Below are 20583 nucleotides of genomic sequence, written 5' to 3'. Positions count from 1 at the left end.
GCCTCGTACGGTGGGCGGAGTCGACCAACGCGTGGAGCGCCTTTCATCCAGTCCTGTGGAGGCTTTGCTTTCGCTTTATTTTGTATTTTAGGTTTCCATGAATAAATAGTTTCATTCGCAGATAATATAGCCGCAAAATAAGCCTGAAGAAATAAAAATATGCGCGGACTATTTGCTACTACGGACTACTACGTATTACTGCGCCGATGGCAGAGCGGCGAGCCGCCACGGGAGTGGGTGAAAGGCGCTCCACGCGTTGGTCGACTCCGCCCACCGTACGAGGCAGAATTAAAAAAAATTGCGGGAGCCGGACGTTAATTCGATTTAATTAGGGAAATCGGCCACACAGGGTAATAAATCGAAGTTTCTAAGAAAGCTCGGAACGTGTAGATCGAGTTCTCGCGGCAAAAAGACAAGTTTAGATTCCTCTTCAGTGCACCTTTAACCATGTTTGGCGGAGTTGTTAAAGAGAAGCCAGACTCGTTTTCCAACCACTCTATGCTGGCAGCATCGCAGTCACCCGCAGCCTCCTGAAGCTCCCTACTGCGCCCTTGCTCTCGTGTCCTCTGCCGCTACTTCATCATGCTCTCCAAACCCTCCCACTGCTACAACCGATGAACGACACTCTGCAATGATCAGGCTCCTGCCCCTCGCCAGGCCCCTTCACTAGCCGAGGGTCCTGTGTAGTAACACCCATCGCTGGCGGAGACGCAGTGCAAGACAAGACAAGGCCGAGACAGAGGCGCTGCTCGCCACTGTCTGCCTACAGTCCGAATGCGTGCAGTGACCGTGGCTGAACGAGTCAGTTTTCATTCAGCGCAGCACGCTGGTAGCACTGCAGTCAGTCATTGCCCTATTTTCACCATGCACTCCTGTCTATTCACCTCGCACTCTTCTGAGTACCGTATCTACTCGCATAATAGGCGCATTTTTTTTCCAGAAAATCCGGCTCAAAGTTAGGGGTGTGCCTATTACGCGGGGTAAAATTTGCGGAAATTTTTCGACTTGCAAAATTCAACATACCGCATAAACGCACCCGTGTACGGGCCGCATCCTGTTTTCCCAAAGGAAATAATTTAAAAAAAAATATCCGTGTAAGGGCCGCACTCAAACTTTCCACGATCCACGCAGGAATGGCCTTCGAAATGCACAGGCCGTGGCCTCCACGATCGGCTCCGGCTGCGAGCAACGCGTGCTTGGTCGCGGAGGCCCCACACGCGCACAGGAGCTTCTAGGTGCCGCCCACGGATAGCGCCCAAAGTCAAGCTTATCATCATCATCAACTTTTTCGTCCGCCGCGAGCAGCCGCGAGCTTTCGCTATCCATATCGACATCAGCATCACCAGCTCCTGTTTTTTTATGGCTCTCAAAGGGCCGGTTTCTGTCGTGTTAGTTCATCGTAGTTGTGGCTTTCTCGCGCTGTCGCCAAGCGTTGCTACTTTAGCACGACGGACAAGCACCTTAATAGCTACACGGCTGGGAGTTAAATCTCAAACACGGCAAGCATGCGGCAGGCCGGAAATTCGATGTGGACGAGAAGTGCGGCAGTTGCGATTGTGCCGTGCCTAAATTTTCGTATGCGACTCGTATCGCCGCGGTTTTCGGGATCCTAAGTCGGGAAGGTTTCCGGTTGACGAAGCTTTCCAAACAGACATTTAAAGTGAGCATCCCTGAAAACTGTGTGCGGTTATTCCACGCGATGTCGTTGTGCGTGCTGTGGGTCAGCAGCATCTGCGACGGCAGCAGCACTAGTGAGGACTAGTAGTAAGTTAAGCAAGAGCTTTGTTAAAATAAAGATTGTGGGGGTGGGGAGGCGTCGGCTTGCAATCGTGGAAATACAGCACTGATCACAGTGGCAAGTTCGGGGTGCGCCTATTATGCGTGGAAATAAAAAAATCTGATTTTTCGCGACCGAACTGGGGGTGCGCCTATTATGCGAGTAAATACGGTAATATTATTTCATGTTGTAGAGCCGCATTTTACTCATGTTTTTAATCACATCACGCAATCATGATGCCTGCTACACCTACACATCTGTTTTAAAGGTGGCGCAAAGCGCAGGAGCAATCGAGTCACAGTCACATTGCCTGCCTCTCCTCCTCCTAGCGCGCGTGCCACTGACCCTCGCACCAGTTGTGCCACGGCATCACGTGACCCTCACCCTCGCACCAGTTGTGCCGCGGCATCACGTGACCCTCACCCTCGCACCAGTTGTGCCGCGGCATCACGTGACCCTCACCCTCGCACCAGTTGTGCCGCGGCATCACGTGACCCTCACCCTCGCACCAGTTGTGCCGCGGCATCACGTGACCCTCACCCTCGCACCAGTTGTGCCGTGGCATCACGTGACCCTCTGCGCCTCTCCTTCCCGCTCCACCCTTCTTCTTCACTCCTCTCCCACTCCACACCTGTTGCCTAAAAGACTTCATCCAGACACGGACACCACCCTTCTTGCTAGTGACCCATTTAGGGCTATCACAAAAATTCCGCAGCCTGGTTCATTTGGCTAGCTGATGCAATCTGGTGCGAAGCTCTGAAAAGCGAAACTGGAACTACATGGTTTGACTGTTCTTGGAGACGGGACAGTCTGTTTGTTGTCACACCTTCCGCTGCAACTCTAGAGCATGGAAGTCAGGGCTTAGAGTAGGGCTAGTTCAACGATCTTTTGCGGCGCCTGCCGTACCTGGATGTGGCCTCCATTCGAGAGCCCATTTTAATTATCTAGTGCGAGACCCGTAGCGTCCAAGTTAGCAGGCGTATGATACCTGTAGACTTACAAGGCATTGGCCGGGACTGTGTTGGCAGTTCGAATTATGCGGATTTCCGAATTAATGACCTTACATGGATTAGCACATCTGCAAAACTTACCTTCTTCCGCGGTCACTGTGGTGGTGGCCGCCGTTGGGGCAGCAGTCGTGGCAGTGGTGGCGCTAACAGTAGCAGCAGCAGAGGCGGTTGCAGCAGGAACAACCCTCGTAACTGTGGCTCGCTTGAGGGTGTGAGGTGCCTTTGTGGCCACAAACACGTTGCGCGCTGTTGCCGCCGCTGCCGTCACTGTCCCTGCTGTCTTGGCTTGAATGATGGTGGGGCTGGCAGCAGCCGTCACGAGCCCGGCCGCTGTCGTCACGGTGGGGATTGCCTTCACGATTTTGTGAACCGTGCCTATCGCACCAGCCGGAACCTGTGAATCAGATTTGAGACAGTGGAAATTCACAAACAAAGCACAGAACGGTCACAAAATGAGCTGCGCAGACATGTCAGGGTCGTTCACTTCGATTTCTTCAATACAAAGCTATAGAGGCACAACGCCGACAACAACACCCGGGAAATGGTCCGAATAACCAAACAGAACAAAAAATCCAATAACTTAAAAAAGAAAAATCTTTCAGGGGAAAGCTCGAGCGCTTTAAAAATCCCACCTTCGGTGTTCCCCATGTGCGTTTGCAAGCGATAATATCAGACGGCACATGAGCCGCAGTCGCACTTTCATCATGTCTGCACCCATACGTGTCACGATATCAGACGGTGTAATGAGGGCACAGGTCATGCCGCAAACAAATGCACACGCTGTGCGAAGCAAGGACAGTTCCCATGGGCAACGACGCTCACAAAAACCAAGAGAGGTAACCCAGCAAGCGCCTTCAAAAGCACCCCCGTCCTTCTCCCTCCAATGCGGGTGGTGTCGTCCAAGCCGCAGAAGATGCTGCAGCTGTCCAGCTTCCAATGCGATCACGTGCTCTTTGATGTCAATGAAGAGTGAGTCAATATCTCAAGTGGCAGCCATGGAGAACAAACAGCCAAGCCTGTCCAAGCCAACCCGTCCAATTGACTCTATTTAAATCCAAGAAGCTTTCCAAAGCGGCAGAGAACCAGTTCGTTGTGACAGCAATGCCTACACGCGTCTATACGAGGCCGAGAAAAACTTCAGTTGAGAAACGATTATTCGGACCATTTCCCGAGTCCCACGAAGTCCGAGAAATCGGTCAGCGACTGTATTCGATACTACTGAACATCTGCACAAGACTACTTATTATCAAACTCCCTCAAAAGTGGGGGGGGGGGCTTGCACTTTTTTGTGCACAATACTACTCTCTGAAACCTCACTTTTTTCAAGGACCCAACATACTTAAGAACGAAGGGAAAAAAAAAAAACATGCCTGAAGCTAGAGCCTTGCATACCTTGGTAGTAGTAGTATTCACAGTAGCGACAGGCAGGATGAAAGTCTGTTCCACAGTCTCTTTGGTCCGATTTGGGTTGCACACATGCTCCTGAAACACAATCACAAGACAGCAGTGTCAGAAGGCTATGCATTTACCCTTCCAACATTTTTTTATAATCATGGCAGCATACACTAGTTCTATGACAAGAAAAAAAAAAGCGATACAGGAAGAAGCAATTATAACAAATGGAATTTAATAAAACTATGGTAATAAATATATATTTCAAGTGCAATCAAGGGTAGATTTCGTAACAAAAACACAGTGGCTCTTAGTGTGAAGTAGCCTAGCTATGTATCCATCCAGCTGAGATGAAACAACACCACCACGTCTGCAGTGAAACTAGGAGTAAAGGCACGCAGACCCCACACGCAGCATGTGGCAATGTTAAACAAAAAGCTTACAGCGTCACATGTTAAATGCCACTTGACAAATTGAGAGCAAGCATATATCATTCCGAGTCGATGAAGCAAATTCAGCTGCTCAAATTCTAAGGACCAGACCAATACGGCGCAAGAGGGATTATGAAAGATTCAAGCATGGTTTACAAAAATCTACTTGACAATACATGTTTCATGTACAACTTTTCTTGCAAAACTAATAGGTCAAACTTGTTTAGTATTTCTTATTGCGATTTTTTCTGACAATAAGGTGAAGATCCCTAGTGAAATTTTTCTTTTTATTATTCAAGACGTTTAAGGCTTACCTCCCACTCCGTTTCCCTTGAAACAGTCAAAGCATGCAAGAAAGCCCGGGCATGATTTTTTTTTTTTCCGCTAGCGAAGAGAATAGCCCTAATTTACATGAATAATTTGCATGAATATCCCACTGGTTTTCAAGACATCGTGTATTCCTAGACATGGTGCCAACTGAAGGAGTCACACGAAACAATCCTCTTTAAGGAGACTTCAAAACCTTCAGGGTGGACAGTCTGACAGCAAAGTTCACTTCAGTGCTGTCATTTCGTGCCCCCAAAAGCTGCAGGATGCAGCTTCTCAGCATTTTATGGCTAGAGTTAGAACACGATAGCAGAGCAGGGGGTCCAACCTGGAGTATCCTGACCACTTCGACAAAGTCATTGTCAAGGGCGATGTCTAGGGGTGTCTTTTCAAACTTGCTGCATGCCGTCGTATCTGCACCCCATCGCAGGAGGCACTTGATCACATCTAGGTGGCCCCTCTCCACTGCCCAGTGCAAGGGTGTCATGCGCAGCTGGGGGGAAAAAAAAAAAAGCATTAAACAATCAACCAGAGATGGCCTCCACATGATGGAGGTTGTGCAGCTCAAGCAACGGTTACAAATAAAAATTAACTTTTTGCCTGAGCTCCACTTGTTAGATTTCATGCACACAGACCATAGACGCAAGGGTACAGTAACAAAACGGACAGACACAGAGTATTTAGTTCACCTTATTCTTTCCTTTGCTATGCTAGTGCGCGTTATTGCTGTTATCTTTTCTAACAAGGAGCCAGGGAGCGCATTTTTTTTTTTAGCAAATTCATTCTGTATATAAGGTGTTGTTTAAGACAATACAGGCACTAAATGGTTTATGTCCGAATAGCATGCCACACCTGTCCCTGTGGCAGCCATGTGGATAGTGGCAGTGCGTTGAGGTAAGCAATGGTCAAGGTTAAAGATTTCAAATGAAACAAAAAGATAAGAAGTATTTAGCGATATTATCCATGCCAAACTCTTGCCTGTACCCCCTGTTTGCAGAATACAACACAGATTTCTGACTTTTTAAGCACTTCAGTCTACCTACAAATCACTGATCCAAACCACATGCAAAAGCACACCTTGGGGCCTGTTCAAAGTTCACAATGCAGAGACAAACGAATCATAACAGCACTGTGCCCTGTGATATTGCCACACATGTAAGAAACCTTTCATGCCTAGAGGTATGGAGGCGCATGCATGGACATCGAAAACCACCATTGCTGCCAAGAGTTCGGCAAATGTGCAACATGCAATTATCACTGTAAAAAATGACTAACTTTTTTCACCAAACACTGCACAAACCTGCCCTTGCCAACTTGCCGCTGCTGCACTGCTGAGGCAAAGTGAATGAAAAGAGAAAAACTTTAACGAATGCCCGAAACATGTGGTCCCCTGCTGTCAAAACCTTGTCTCCCAAGCTGTGTTGGATTGTCTTTGAACAAATGGCAAAATATGACCACAGCAGTTTTTCCATGACGTAACACAGGTGTGACAGGCGGTTAGTTTAAAACTCAAACAGTATGGTTTACGGGGTTTAACGTCCCAAAGCGACTAAGGCTATGAGAGATGCCATAGTGGAGGGCTCCGGAAATTTCGACCACCTGGGGTTGGGAGCAGCAATGAACATAAGTATGGGGAGTATGTGTCCAACTGACCTTCAGGATGTCAGTGAAAAAACAAAAAAAGACCACCACTTGAAATAATATCCTCATCAAAGCAGACCATGAGATGAAATAAGGACAACAGGAAAATAGAAAAAAAAAACGACACCCAGAAATGGTTGGTTTTGTTTATGGGGGTTTAACTCTTTCGCTACCGCGCCATAGGCTATCGTTCGCATATGGTCGATTCAAATCGCCCGCGCAAAAAAGCTAATTTTGGAGCGTCGTGGACGTGCTACGCCATCTAGTTAGCGAGCTCAACAACTGCTCTTTCGATTGCAGCCTTGGTTTCAGTGTTTTGACATGAGGGGGCGCCGTGAAAAATAAAACTTTGAACGGCCGCAGCAGCGTCAGCCAGAGAAAATGGCGTCCACGTCGCCGCGCGCTCCTCAAAAGTGAAAGCTGACACCGAGCACGTCGGCCGGTTTCGGTTTCGTTTTTTTGCGACGAAAGCAGCAGTTATTAGTCGGGCAACAATGTAGAAACATCGGATTTCGGTTTCGACAGTGAGACTTCGCCTCGAGAGCCTGGAACGTCAGCGTGTACTTGCATGTAAGTTCTGTTTTCGTTCGCTGTGTGTTTTCTGTGGTGCATACGGTTTGTAATTGATGACAGTGGTTTATTTTTGTGCTTCAGGGTCTTGACAATGTATGGCGAAGACAGCTTGCCAAATGCTCAAGGTCGCGTCGCGTTTTTCAACCAAGACGACAGCTAGGCGTCCATATCGGCACATCGCTGCGGAGCGGCGCTCGAAGATTCTATCGACTTCTTGACTTTCTTTTTTATGCTCTTCACGGCGGAAATGATGAAGACCGTGAGCGGAAACACTAATAAGTATGCATGGATTAAGATTTTCAGCAAATTCGGCGTGACGGCTTATGGGAAGATGTGAATCTGTTCGATATTCTGATGTTCATTGGAATCATCACATACATTGGAATTGTTGACCTGCCACGACTGTATCTCTACTGAAATACCAGAATAATCTATTCTGGCCCTCTGCCATCAAAAATAATTTCTCAAAATTGTTTTTTCGCTTCTTTTGTTTGTTTTTTTGCACATAACGGACCCGGATGATTCAGTGGCGGCAGCTTCTATTGGCAAGACTTGGAAAGTGTCCTGGCTTTTGAACCACATCGATCAAACTTATTTTATCGATCCTGATGTTTTAGAGCCTGCCTAAAATGCCAAATTTTATCAGCTAGCTTTCAGGGGGCAGCCCATTCAAGAAATCTTCGGGTATGATGAGGGAAAAGAAGTCCACGCCCCCAATCCTCCCATAGAATCCATTCAACACGATTCACCAGGGTGGAATCACCAACCGAAAATAATGAAAAAAAGAAGAAACTGCAAGCTCGGCTATCAGAGAACAAGGGAGGAACAAAGATAAAACCTTATGTGAAGCACTTATCAGTCTACCTCTGCTTCACATTCTCACCCCTGATTGCTCTTCACAGTGGCACCACAGACATGACCCCTGACTTGACAAGCCATGGAAAGTGCAGTAAATTTTTCTCAAAGCTGAAACTGTGAATAATGACAGCTATAAACATGTGCAACAGTTTATATATTCCAGTTTTCCTCTAATCAAGTTCGGGCTTAGTGCAGCCGGTAATTTATGTTTTTGCTATATACTTTTTTTGTGTTTTTAGAAAATTTCACAAATAAATGTTCATTTACTTTTGCACACACAACTCTTCTGTTTGTTTCATTCAGAAGTGTAACTAATAAGCTACAATTTCATGCATTGCAATATGTGCTGAGTGTATTAGTTCTTGTGAAAAAAATTTTTCTTTCAGTACACTCCAAATTGTGCATTTTTTCGCGGTAGCGAAAGAGTTGACGTCCCAAAGCAACTCAGGCTATGAGAGACTGCGTAGTGAAGTGCTGCGGAAATTTCGACCACCTGGGGTTCTTTAACGTGCACTAACATTGCACGGAACACGGGCGTCTAGAATTTCGCCTCCATCGAAACTAGACCACAGCGGCTGGGATCGAACCCACGTCTTTCGGGTCAGCAGCCGAGCACCATAACCACTGAGCCACCGCGGCAGACCTACACTCAGAAATGATCACAGAGTATAAGAACTTGGGCTTGTTAGTATATATCCTTCTCGAAACAGTAGCGCAGCAGTAGACAAGGGACAGAGCACAGACATTCCAGCACCTTGCTGACAGTGTCTCTCCTCTGTCCCTTGCCAGTAAGCCATCATCCCACCTACCATGTCCTTGGCCTCAATGTCGGCCGAGTGCTTGAGCAGCAGCTCGACTACGTCCAGGTGGCCCTCCTGGGCGGCCACGTGCAGAGGGGTGCGGTCCACCTTGGTGCGTGCATCCCGGCTGATGCCCGCCCGCAGCAGCACTTCGGCCGTTGCCACATGCCCATTTTGAGCAGCCATGTGCAGGGGAGATGTGCCTAGCTGCACAGAGCAGAAAATAAATAAGTCATTGAAACCAAGGAAAGCACAGTGGAATGTTTCCTTTTATTTTAATAGTGATGTTGATCAGTGTCAGGTGTGCAGATGAAATGAGGAAGACCGCAAAGCTGGTGTGGTTGTCAGACAACTGTTCTCTCCTGTGGCAGACACTGGTTGGTTAGCATTCCCCTAACAAAGAATCGGTATTATGGCGAGCACCAGCAAGAAGGCTGAGGGGCTGTTTCAGCAAAGTACCAATGGTCGCCTTTGTCGTGCAGTAGACGTGGTGAGGCTAAAGACAATGATGATGATGGTCAGGGTGGAAATTTAGTTGTGCACAGACCTGCTTCATTGTTATGAGCCCCGTTAACACGGACGACTAACGAATTGTGAACAGTCGTTCTGAGGACCAAATTTCTTTCAATCCTTTATGCCTCACTAGTATGGAAACTCCCTGCCCGGACAAGTACTTTGGCCGCGTTAATATGGACAGCGCTGGAAACAAAATCTCGACTACACAACCAGATCTTTCCTTTCTTGTATTTTGAATGCAGGACCCTGGCAAAGGACAGTGCAAAAGTGGAAATGCCTGAATGATGTCCTTTTTTTTTTTTCTTTCTGGCTTCATGCTTTACACTGCCAAGGGGTCCAGTTGACACGCCTTATGATTTGCCATACTGTATGAATAGCATTGAAAAAAACTTCTGCAGCTTGTGCTACGTTGAAAGAGGCATTCAAAAGCTGTCAGCCAACTGAGTACAGCTATGCACCAGCAGTTCGTGGAATGTGAACACTCATAGTAGGAATTACTCAACCCGTTGTATCCGGCCATAGCAAAACAGGGAGTCTGAGACTATCAGTAAGGGGTATTTATCAATAAAGTTAATAATTGAATTAAACATTCAACTATTACTGGATGTCTGTGCAACATCTTGTCTCTTAAAGGTTCATTAAAGAGGAATCTGAACTCGTCTTTTTACCGCGGAAACTCATTCTACATGTTCCGAGCATTCTTAGAAACTTCGAATTATTGCCCTGTGTGGCAGAGTTCCATAATTTAAATTGGATTAAATGTCCCGGCTCCTCCTTTTTTTGAACTCAGCGCAGATGGTAGGAGGAGTCAACTAACGCGTGGAGTGCCTCTCAGGCAGTCGCGTGGCGGCTTCGCTTTTGCTTTTATTTTGTTTTTTAGGTTTCCATTAATAAATAGATCCAGTCATAGGCTACATAGCCACAAATTAGGCCCGCGGAAATAAAAATATGCGCGGACGGACTCTTTGTTTTTGCCGATGCTACGTATCACTCCACCGATGGCAGAGCCACTGGCACATGCAATTCAGCCCCTACTACTTTGCGTCAAGAGGCTTACATGTTTTGACAGAAAACCCAAGGGAGCCATTCACTTTTTGTGACCCTTCGCCATAGTCACAAAACCTCTGTGTGTCTTACTGTTGTCACCAGCAGCACTGACAACTTCCTTGTTATAAGCATTCTTGTTTAATTCGACATAGCTCACCCAGTCTGTGGTAAAAGGGGCACCGCTGGTCATGAGTTGACGAACTTCTTCAGTCTCGCCATTGCGCGCAGACTCCAGAAGCTGCTTTCCAAGGTCCACAAGGGACAGGGAAGGTTGTTGCACAAGTTGCAAAGGCAACGAAATCTGGGGCAATGCACAACAATAATACCATGAAAGCAGTGTTAATGCTCGGACGAGTAGGCAGTGACCAGCTCTGCCTTACAAAGTAAAAACAGAATGAACGGAAGGAAGCACTGTCATGGTGTCATTCTAGCTGCCTTGTTTTCATGCTATGTGGTCACATTTCGCAATGGCGGACACACACATAAAAAAAAAAAAAGATAAGAGCAACTGATGCTGCAACAAGACTATGGTGCGGCGAGGCAAAAGAACAAGATTCTAATTCACTGTGGCATATGATCAGTGCTCCAGATGCTTTACTAAAACATTTTTTGAACAAAAAAAAAAATGTTCGCTGTCAAGAAAAGATAGATAATCTTTCAGAAGTCGCTGCAGCTTACTATGCATATCTTTTAGATTGTTCAAACGTGAATCAAGCGGCCAAAGTAACTCTTCGTGCGTTTAAGAGTTTTGGGCAGTGCCCCGCCCACCACCATGCCGCGGTTCCTGCATCAGCTGCATTCAGATCTGTTCAAACAAGCGTTAACATTATATGGGTTCAAATAATGAGCACGTGTATGTTTAGCGAAAAACTCCAATTACAAGCCAAAAAAGCTAGGCTCGTCACACGTGCACTCAGACGGCGCGATCGCGCAGGTGCAAAGATCTTACCTCCATTGTGTCATCAACGGGTTCCTCTTGGAAAACATCCAGTACTCCTGCACAACAGAGCAGACGCGCGAAACCGTGCCAGAGCCGTCAGCGTTGAACACAGGCAGCCGCATTTCACCTCACAATCGCGATACGACAGACGGTACTCGCGCATATGCCGACGTATCTTCTCACTAGACAACTACGCTAGCGACCAAGCTCGCGAAATCAAAAGGACGGCGTCGTTAAGCGCCAGCTACAACAGCAGACGAACTACGCTACCGTTACGTAAACTACGTACTACAGAGTCCCCCGCCGAGCGATTCGTCAAAATGGCACTCTCGTGGTAGCAAGGGGCCGGGGCTGCCATCAAGATGGAGAACGGCATTAGGCCAGACCATTGTAAAGCAACTGCAAAGCGGGACTGAGGCACGAGCTGTCACGCGCGTCAGCGTGCCAAATTTGATCATTCGCGCGGGGCAGACGCCATTGAAAACAGGAAAACGGAAGGGGAGCCGAAAACGGAAGCAAGCTCAGATGATCCGCCAAAGACGTGTTTCCAGAGGCGGGGACGCGCTCCGCTCCACGCGACCCTACCGAGCTATGCCGCCGGTCGCCCAGCGCCCGCGTGAAAGGACGCGCTGCAAAAGCATCGAGGTTGGATTCACCTTCAGTGTTTGACGGTTCGCCGATTAGGAGCCCACAAAGCTTCGCTTCTTTCAAAAATGTCTCAGAAACGGCCTAAATTTCCGGAAGTAAGACATTTTTCCGGAAATACACTTGCGTTGTCTCCGTTTCCTCCGAGCTACATTCCACAGGTATTGCGTCATGTATTAGTGCGCTCACTGACCGAACGTACGGACGCATTACAACTCAAATTACGTGCTGAAAAGCACGGTCGCGACAAAGGTAAAGTACGTGAGAGGTGTTTGCTGACCACTTCACGACAGCAGTTATGCAAATGCCTCGTGCATGCGAAAACCAGCCGTATTCAAACAAAGTTACAGGCAACCATAAATCTTTGCGGGGACTACATTTCTCCGGATGACCTTGAGATTGCGTCACGGTCGTTACGGTGATCCGGCCGATCCGGCACCATCAATACATATTTAATTTAAAAACAGAACTCTCAGAAACGTCCAACGTTTTGACGCGAATAGATAACAAACAATATTGAAGCTCACACTTGTACTCTGCACTGCATTTTTTTATTTACTCCATAGCGTCTACGAAACTGCTATGCGTAAAACATTTTCGGTTTTTAATTTCGGTTCGGAAGAAAAGCGCGTTTGAAGTAGCAAATCAAATATTGGCCAGCATTTGCATATCAGAAAAATGTAACGCTTTCGCCTCTAGTGAAATTTCAATCTGAACACGCCGCGTGGCCACTGCTGACGGTGCCGGAGCGCAAAGTTGGCGCTGTCGTCGGTCCAACTGTTCTTTCCTGTGGCAGACGCTGGTTGGTTAGCATTCCCCTAACAACGTGTCGGTGTTTACCGACATGGCGGGGACCGGCAAGAAGGCCGAAGGGCTGTTTCGGCAAAGTATCGGTTGGCAAACGTTACTGCGCTTTACAATTTTGGCCCTAGCATGGCTTGTCGGCTTCAGCTCCCGCTTGTTCGCTGTGATACGCTTCGAGAGCATCATCCACGAGTTCGACCCATGGTAAGTCCCCGGTGTCCTCAAGTCTCCGCCTCGAGCAAGTGAAGATGGCCCGTGCCGCGTGAAACAAGCGTAGAACGCGGTTTTGTGAAACCGTGGGCCTTGGAGTAGCAGAGAGTGAAGAATTCCGGGCAGTTTCTTGCATTCCGCGCAGGCGCAGCGCGAAGGTGGAACGCGCGAAACACGGAAGTGGCATGCACGGTGTCGAGTAGCATCCGCGAGATTCTGTTCTCCCTGCAGTTAATACAGTTTTGCGTGTTGCTCAGCGCTCCCTAGTCTAATGCTTCCCAACTACGCAGCTTTTTAAGTGCTCTGAGAAAGTGGAGTTCTTTGCGAACCACGCGTACGGGCGAAGCGCCTGGCCGAGTTCGAAACGTGTCAGAGGGCGATACTCTTTTTTTTCCGTTATCCTACCAAAAGAAACTTAATTTGGAAAACAGAACACACCACCACGTGACGTCTTTTTGATGTGCATGCGATTCGATTGTTGTTGTAGTCGACGCGTTTACGTGTCGGGTGCCTACGTGTCGTCCGAATGCCGGGAAGGCGTGAGCGGCCCGAGAATAAACAGGTGCCCCGGAGGCGCATAGAAATGCATCGCGTAAACGTTTTCTGTGTGTCCAATGAAAGAGGAGTCGATAGTCGCGTGCAGCCGGCGTTGCTGGGCAACTGTTGAAACAGCTGGCGCGGCGCTGCAGCGTAGTACGAGGCCAACTCTGTCATAATGTCAAAGGATCTTGCGAACGTGTTTGTTGTGGCGGGCTTTACAGCGTGATGCTAGCGACAGCAGTAGTACTGCCAAGCTAACTGATTGTTTCTACTCGTGCAGGTTCAACTATCGGGCGACACACTATATGGTCAAGCATGGGTTTTACAATTTCTTAAACTGGTTCGATGAAAGAGCTTGGTACCCGCTTGGAAGAATTGTGGGTGGAACGGTGGGTCTGCGTTTCTGCTTTACTGCACTGCCAGTGTACTGAAAGCTAGAGTGAATGCTGTGAATATTTACAACAGTAGCACGAGCGTAGCTGCCGTGCCTTACCATTTTAAATGTCCTGTATTGAGTAGTGACTTTTGCGTCTTTTTTTTTTTTTTTACTAACGTGGCCTGCTAGTTTCGGTCCTGTAGTAAAAGCATGATTTTCTTTTTAATGCCAGCAATCAATTCCCTGGTTTCAGTTTCGCTTTGAAGTGGCTGTCTTGCTGCAACTATGTTATAATGAGCTGTTTCTGCATTTTTATCGAATTTTGTCTTATCTTTTATGCTCTTTATTCTGTTAATATTACAATTTGCTTACTTTATTGACTTACACAGACACTTTTCCTTGTTAAAGGGGCCCCGAAACACTATCTCAGTTGACTATTTTGCCTGTTGATTGCATACAGTGAGTTATAATGGTGCTATTAGCGTCGGTAATACCGCGTACATTCCGTTTTTTAATATTTTAATGACCTCCCAAAAACAACTTCATGGCTCTGATGGTGTCGCCACACAGTGGCGGGTTTTTAGCAGCGGATATGACATCACCTTGCGCGAGCTTGATGACCGGACAAACAGTAAATATACTGCAAATTGTGTGAATAAATAGAGACACATTTTGTCACCTGTCTGCGTTTTATATTAGATCAACAAAAACAACTTGCTTGTCTTAGATAAAAGCCCTGCAAAGCAAGTAAAATAAAAATACGCCACCAGGGGCGCTCTGGCATGAAAACAACGCTGCCAGTCTCACAGAGAGCAGGCAACCATGGAGTACAAACTTCCGCGACGTGCTCTGGCTGGCTGTATTGATTGGTTGCGCCAGGTGCCGTCATTGGGAGAGCGAAATAGGAGTGGGAAGCCCCGCCAAAATCGAGTTGAGAGCAGCGTTTTGTTTGCTTGTATTTTCAAATTTCTTCACTGAATAACTCCCGTTCCTGTGCATCGATTCCTGTAATTCTTTTTAAGTCAGCATCTGTGTGACATAAAGAAGCCACCTGAAGTATAGCCGGTATCCCCCCAAGCAGTGTTTCGCAGCCCCTTTAAAGGCAATGATCGTCTAACTGAATTGCTTTATTTTCCAATCTCGTTTTACTAGGTGTACCCTGGCCTCATGATAACTTCTGGAGCTATCCACTATGTCCTAAGTCTTCTCCACATAACTGTACACATACGAGATGTTTGCGTCTTCTTAGCTCCTGTATTTAGGTAAGGCACCAATGTTCATGTACGTTTTGAGCACCTGTGTTGACATGTCTATGCTTTTGCTTTGAGCACAAAATCGTATACCCCACTTGTCAGCCCAAAGCTACATGTTACAGTGTGTAACATTTAGGTCATGTTTATTTGGGCTGCGCTAGAATCATTCCTGCACTGTAATGTTAAACTGTGCTTCGTGATTTTCACATCGTGCGAAAGGAGTACTGACACAAAAATTCTGATTTTCACATTTTCAGCACTTTTGGCTAGGTACTAGTGAAAGTGACCCATGGGGTATTACTTGCACTACCGACTGTTGCGTAAATCAGAGAAAATCGAAAAAAAGTTCTCTCGGCCTAACCGCACGTTTGTTCAGGCTCAAATTTCGCACAGAGGTTGCATTTGGCGGTCAGTTTTGTTTTATACCACATTTAGGTGGGGTACTTGCCTGATTCGGTCAGAATTATTTGGAAATTCCCGTCGTCTGCGGCGACGGGGAACCAAAATCGAAAGGCTTCTCAGCAGTGGTACCCGTAGCGCCATCTCGTAACAACCGGAGAAACGAGCCCTCTACCGGGGAGGGCGGCGTAGGAGGAATCCAAGTCACGGCCATGGCCTTCTCTTGATCGCTGTACGACCGCATTTTCGGTGATGTCTTGCGCTGCTTCGCAGCAGACAGCACCAAGAAAAGATGATCTGCTCACTAATTTAGCACACCTGGGTTTCTCCGGTTGTTACGAGATGGCGCTACGGGTACCACTGCTGAGAAGCCTTTCGATTTTGGTTCCCCGTCGCCGCAGACGACGGGAATTTCCAAATAATTCTGACCGAATCAGGCAAGTACCTCACCTAAATGTGGTATAAAACAAAACTGACCGCTAAATGCAACCTCTGTGCGAAATTTGAGCCCGAACAAACGTGCGGTTAGGCCGAGAGAATTTTTTTTCGATTTTCTCTGATTTACGCAACACGCGATAGTATGCAATGAATAATATAACCATTTATTCACTCAGGTTTACATTTTCATTCAGAATATGCTTACACAAGAATAGCAAGCTTAAGCGTATTGTTTTTGCTGCATAAGTGATATGAGGCAAGAAAATGTTCCAGTTAATACAGCTTTACAGTGTGTAACTTGGGAGCTTATAGCTGTTAATGCGTCATCTTTCTCTGTACTGTGTCATCATGGCTGTGTATTTTTAACCACAGCTTTACACTGTAGATCGTGGAAACATACCATCATTGTCACTTGCCAAGGAAGGTATTGTCTTAAGAAAAGTGCCTGCCTTCATTACTTTCTGTGCAAAGCTTGGAATGCTAGCACAGAGTCATTTGGATTTTGGGCAGTGGTATCTTCTAGGCAAAGAATGAACAATTGTTTTTAGCATTGCATTTGTTTCGAAGCATCCGGATTGGTCCTTTAGACACAGTTTCTTTATTTTTTGACCGAAAGATCTTTTGTGAATGGCTGTTCGTTGTCATTGCAGTGGACTGACTGCTCTTGCAACATACTTTTTAACAAAAGAACTGTGGAACGACGCAGCAGGTCTTTTCGCAGCCTGCTTCATAGCCATTGGCAAGTATTCGCGCATTTTGCCTTACTTGAGCTGAGGACACATGGCTTGCACAGCGCTGTATCGGTGGTAAATGAACAGGGTTTAGCAGGGCTGACACAGGAGGTTAAGATGCAGGCATAACAATGCTGCCACTCCTTTGGTGGAAGAAGCAACTCCAGATGGTCAGTGGCTTCTAGAACAGCACTGTGCCTGCTAATGACATTTGCAGAGCTTTTTCAGCCAACTCTCAGGCTTTAGTGAAGCTTAGAGGCTGATTGATGTTCAGTTTATATTTTTTATGGCTGACTATGTACTGTTACATATTTCACAAACCAGGGGAAGGCCTCATTTTAAAACATTGTTGAAAAGAATGGCCCATGCATTGAAAAAAGTCAACCATCAATGGTGATTGATTTGCAGACTGCTTAAAAAAATTCTTAATTCACACTGTATACAGAATTTAAACATATCTACAGCTCTGAGTAACCCTGTTTTTTGTCAACAAGCAGGATAAAGCTTAAGTGTGCTTATTTTTAGTCTTTCGAGCTGGCCAGATTAGTATTTGCATGCTGTTTCAATGAATCAACTACACTGTCGACTAAGAAGCACACTGTCAACTAGAATGTGACAAGGGGTGCTGAAGATTGGATGTTCAGTGTAGCTGACCATGCTTTCAGTCTGCTTGCCGGCTTCTTGTTGATCCTCCTCTTTGTTAAGTTTAACTTTTTTAAATTTTTTCATTAACTGTGAGTGTCTTTCTTACTCTGCAGTGCCTGGCTACATCAGTCGCTCAGTGGCAGGGAGCTACGACAATGAGGGCATTGCCATCTTTGCGCTCATGTTCACCTACTTCCTGTGGGTCAAGGCGGTCAAGACAGGCGCCATTTTTTGGGCTGTCCTCACTGCACTCTCCTATTTCTACATGGTGAGAAAAATTTGAGCATAGCATGGTTATAGCAGGACACTCGGGACAAATTGGAGGTTGCTTTGATTGATGGAACACGTATTTCTAATGGCCGTTTCTACTTCCACTGAAAATGCAGTTCTTTTAAGGTAGAAAAAGAGTGGAAAAGGAGAGACAGGTGTCGCCGCTGCTGATCATTTCCTCAAGCATGCTGCTGTTAAGTAGGGCAAGATTTTCGTTAATTAGATCAGAAAGTGGAAGACCTAAATACTAAGAACTTTTCTTTCTCTAATCGTAGGGCACTTTTATAGCACAAAGAAGATAAAAACAAAGTAGAAATGGAAAATTAAACTGAGCAAAATTTACAACACTCGTTATCTACACTACTGTCACAGTCCTGGATCTGAGTGAGGAAAAATAATTCTCAGCAATGAAAACATATTGCTGCCATAGAAATGTTGCCAGAGTCCTGAAAGGCACCACTGTCGGATTTTATGAAAACAGAATCTTGATGGAGTTGTGATCAGTGACCATTTTAGCCTGAGGCTTTCTTTGGCTTCGCTTTGTCCTGTCACGAGGGAGTTTTCCAAGCGAGGCAGGATGAGTTTAGCAAGATGGCCTGCTATTAAAGATGCTGCAGCAATATTGCGAAGACATTGCAATATATTTTTTCCGCAACAATATGTATACTTAGCTACAGAAAAGTAGAATTTCACTGCCTGCTTTTAGTGCTGCTTTTTAGCAGGCACTGGACAGTCTTCATTGTGAGCGAGTGGTGGGCCATTCTAAAATTGTTTAATGGGGGCTCTTATCATTGCCTTCTTTCTGGTTTTCTTTTGACAGGTCTCCGCCTGGGGTGGCTATGTCTTCATCATTAATCTCATCCCGCTGCACGTCTTTGTGCTGCTGCTCATGAACCGGTTTTCTAATCGAATCTACATAGGTGAGAACTCTCTCATGGTGCCCTGCTTTGTACATTACGAGGCTGTGTTGCACAGTGACAGGGATACAGATGACTAACGTGGACAGCCTCACGTGATACTGAGTGCTCTGCCTTTTTGCCATTGCGAGGAAAGTGTGGCAGAATGCTTTCTTGCAACACAATTGCTGCAACTGACCAGCATTTCAGTGGTCGTAACTTTCACTCTCATTATTATTTTCTTTTCAGCATACAACACTTTCTTCATTCTCGGTCTTCTCCTGTCCATGCAAATTCCATTTGTGGGCTTCCAGCCAGTCCGCACAAGCGAACACATGGCCTCTGCTGGTAAGCTCTTCTTCCTGGTCCAATTTTAGCGCGACAGCGTTACGGGTCCCATTCGGCGGAGAACCTGGCGTTGTAGCTGATATTGGTGTGCAAGAAAATCCAAGTTTGTGGGAAAGGTTGTGACGTCACAAGACCACATGACCTCGCACGGGTAATCCGAACACCCTACAACGATTACTCACTATGCAATTCCTCATTGGTCTATAGGGTCGGGACGTTATTCAACCACCATTGCATAGTGGTTCTAAAAGAAGCGCAATTGTTCTGGAAAAAATTATCAAGCGGGGACTCAAACCGCTACACCTTGGGTCATGAGCAAGGCGTGCTACCCCTTGGCCACAGTGGAATGTTCGTTCAACTTGGTTAAAAGGAAGCCTTGTGAGCCGTGTGGTAAGTGAAAAAGAAACACACGATGGTGTCAGTGTCTGCAAAGTGATTTGCAAAGAGGATTCCAGGCTGCTGAAGAAGGGATCCATTAACACTGTTGCAACGTACCCTTTAGGCAGAGCTTAAATGTCTCCCGAATTTTGATGGCGTACTGAGCGTCTGTACCACATCCCAGCTTTTTTCTGACGAACTGCAAATTGCCATGCTGAGCTGTGTGTTTGCATCACAGTTGCAGGTGGGCAAGCTGCTGTGATTAGTTCTCCATATTGGCGCTTAACCAGCACAAATGTATAAGTTCAGCAGCTATAATGTATGCTACAGAGACTATATAACACTTAAGGTACATTTTTGAGTCATGAGAAGGCATGCTGCTTTGCAACTCTTCAGCTACCTTTCGGCAATTTTTTTTTTTGTCTTGCGATCTCCCCTCCTCTTGTTTTCTGTTTGAAGCTCAAAGTGCTTATTGAAAGCATACCACATGGTAAAAAATCAAACAAAATCAGGGCAAACCTTGCTCTGGAAACAGAAGACTTGTTTGTTCCTGAGGGTCATCAAAATTGCCTTGAACAAGCTTCTTGACGATGTTGAACCAGATGGCTGTTGAGTGGAAATCATAGTTCGACAGCATAGCTGTGAATGCTGTATTAAGATGTTGCTGTGGAGTCAGACACTTAGCATAGTTCAGTTTCTTCATGTTACACTAGCCATTTACTGCCGGAGTTTCGCTACATCTGGTAATGACATAAGCTGATATTGCTCTTTCTTTTTTTGCATTCTTCTTTTCAGGTGTGTTTGTGTTGCTGAATGCTTATGCCCTGCTGAAGTACCTGCAGACCTTCTTCTCGCGCTCCGAGATGAAGACTCTCTTCTTTGGGGCAGTGGCTGCAGTGGCTGGACTGGTGTTCCTGTCTGTGGTTGTGCTAACTTATGCTGGTGAGTGCTTACTGGTTGAATGTGGATACAGCGTCTCCCCCTTAACCCTTTCAGGCACGATTTCTTGTTTTAAGTTAAATCAATTATTTTTTCCCCTAGGTAGTATATTCAGTCCTCAAGAAAGGGAATTTGTTAGTTTTCGATCGTGAAAGACCAGCAGCTAAGTTTTTTCAACGACGTGGAGAATTCTGTACAAAGTGTCAGATTTGTTAGAAATAGTAACATCGAAATGTTCTCGTGTGTCAGGTAAACGTCCTAGGGATCGTGGAATCACTTTGTTTTTCGAAGATTCACATTGCACTCGAAACCGACCAAAAACAATCGATGTTTTCTCTCGCGGCAAAATCTGTCTGCACAAAAACGGCGGACCAATTGCTTCCTAGCTCGATCTTATGT

At 46.3% G+C, this 20583-nt stretch overlaps 2 protein-coding genes across 8 annotated transcripts in view; one reads left to right on the top strand and one right to left on the bottom strand.

The window, feature by feature from the left end:
- Window positions 1–12131, bottom strand: part of LOC149340170 (uncharacterized) — a 34971-nt gene extending 22840 nt beyond the window's left edge. For 2 of the 6 annotated variants that reach the window (XM_089548926.1, XM_089548928.1), the window contains exons 1-7: window positions 11602–11899; window positions 11322–11368; window positions 10530–10673; window positions 8819–9016; window positions 5266–5430; window positions 4180–4269; window positions 2869–3181 (exon numbers count right to left, since the gene is read on the bottom strand). In XM_089548926.1, the coding sequence (XP_089405052.1) occupies window positions 2869–3181; window positions 4180–4269; window positions 5266–5430; window positions 8819–9016; window positions 10530–10673; window positions 11322–11368; window positions 11602–11770 (1126 nt within the window). In that variant the 5' untranslated portion in view covers window positions 11771–11899. Of the gene's footprint in view, window positions 1–2868; window positions 3182–4179; window positions 4270–5265; window positions 5431–8818; window positions 9017–10529; window positions 10674–11321; window positions 11369–11601; window positions 11900–11968 lie in introns of those variants that run through there. The other 4 variants (XM_089548924.1, XM_089548925.1, XM_089548930.1 and 1 more) reach the window with 3 other exon arrangements.
- Window positions 12132–12725: 594 nt separating this feature from the next.
- Window positions 12726–20583, top strand: part of Stt3B (catalytic subunit 3B of the oligosaccharyltransferase complex) — a 20382-nt gene continuing 12524 nt past the window's right edge. Inside the window, exons 1-8 of one of the 2 annotated variants that reach the window (XM_089548923.1) lie at window positions 12726–12965; window positions 13792–13900; window positions 15040–15149; window positions 16628–16716; window positions 17467–17621; window positions 18444–18543; window positions 18769–18867; window positions 20041–20187. In XM_089548923.1, the coding sequence (XP_089405049.1) occupies window positions 12802–12965; window positions 13792–13900; window positions 15040–15149; window positions 16628–16716; window positions 17467–17621; window positions 18444–18543; window positions 18769–18867; window positions 20041–20187 (973 nt within the window). In that variant the 5' untranslated portion in view covers window positions 12726–12801. The remainder of the gene's footprint in view (window positions 12966–13791; window positions 13901–15039; window positions 15150–16627; window positions 16717–17466; window positions 17622–18443; window positions 18544–18768; window positions 18868–20040; window positions 20188–20583) is intronic. The other variant, XM_089548922.1, reaches the window with a different exon arrangement.

Source organism: Amblyomma mixtum, chromosome 6, assembly GCF_055824585.1.
Source record: "Amblyomma mixtum isolate Tamu chromosome 6, ASM5582458v1, whole genome shotgun sequence".
Taxonomy (NCBI): domain Eukaryota; kingdom Metazoa; phylum Arthropoda; class Arachnida; order Ixodida; family Ixodidae; genus Amblyomma; species Amblyomma mixtum.
The sequence above is the reverse complement of the archived record's forward strand: the minus strand, read 5'-3'. Positions and strand labels throughout refer to the sequence as shown.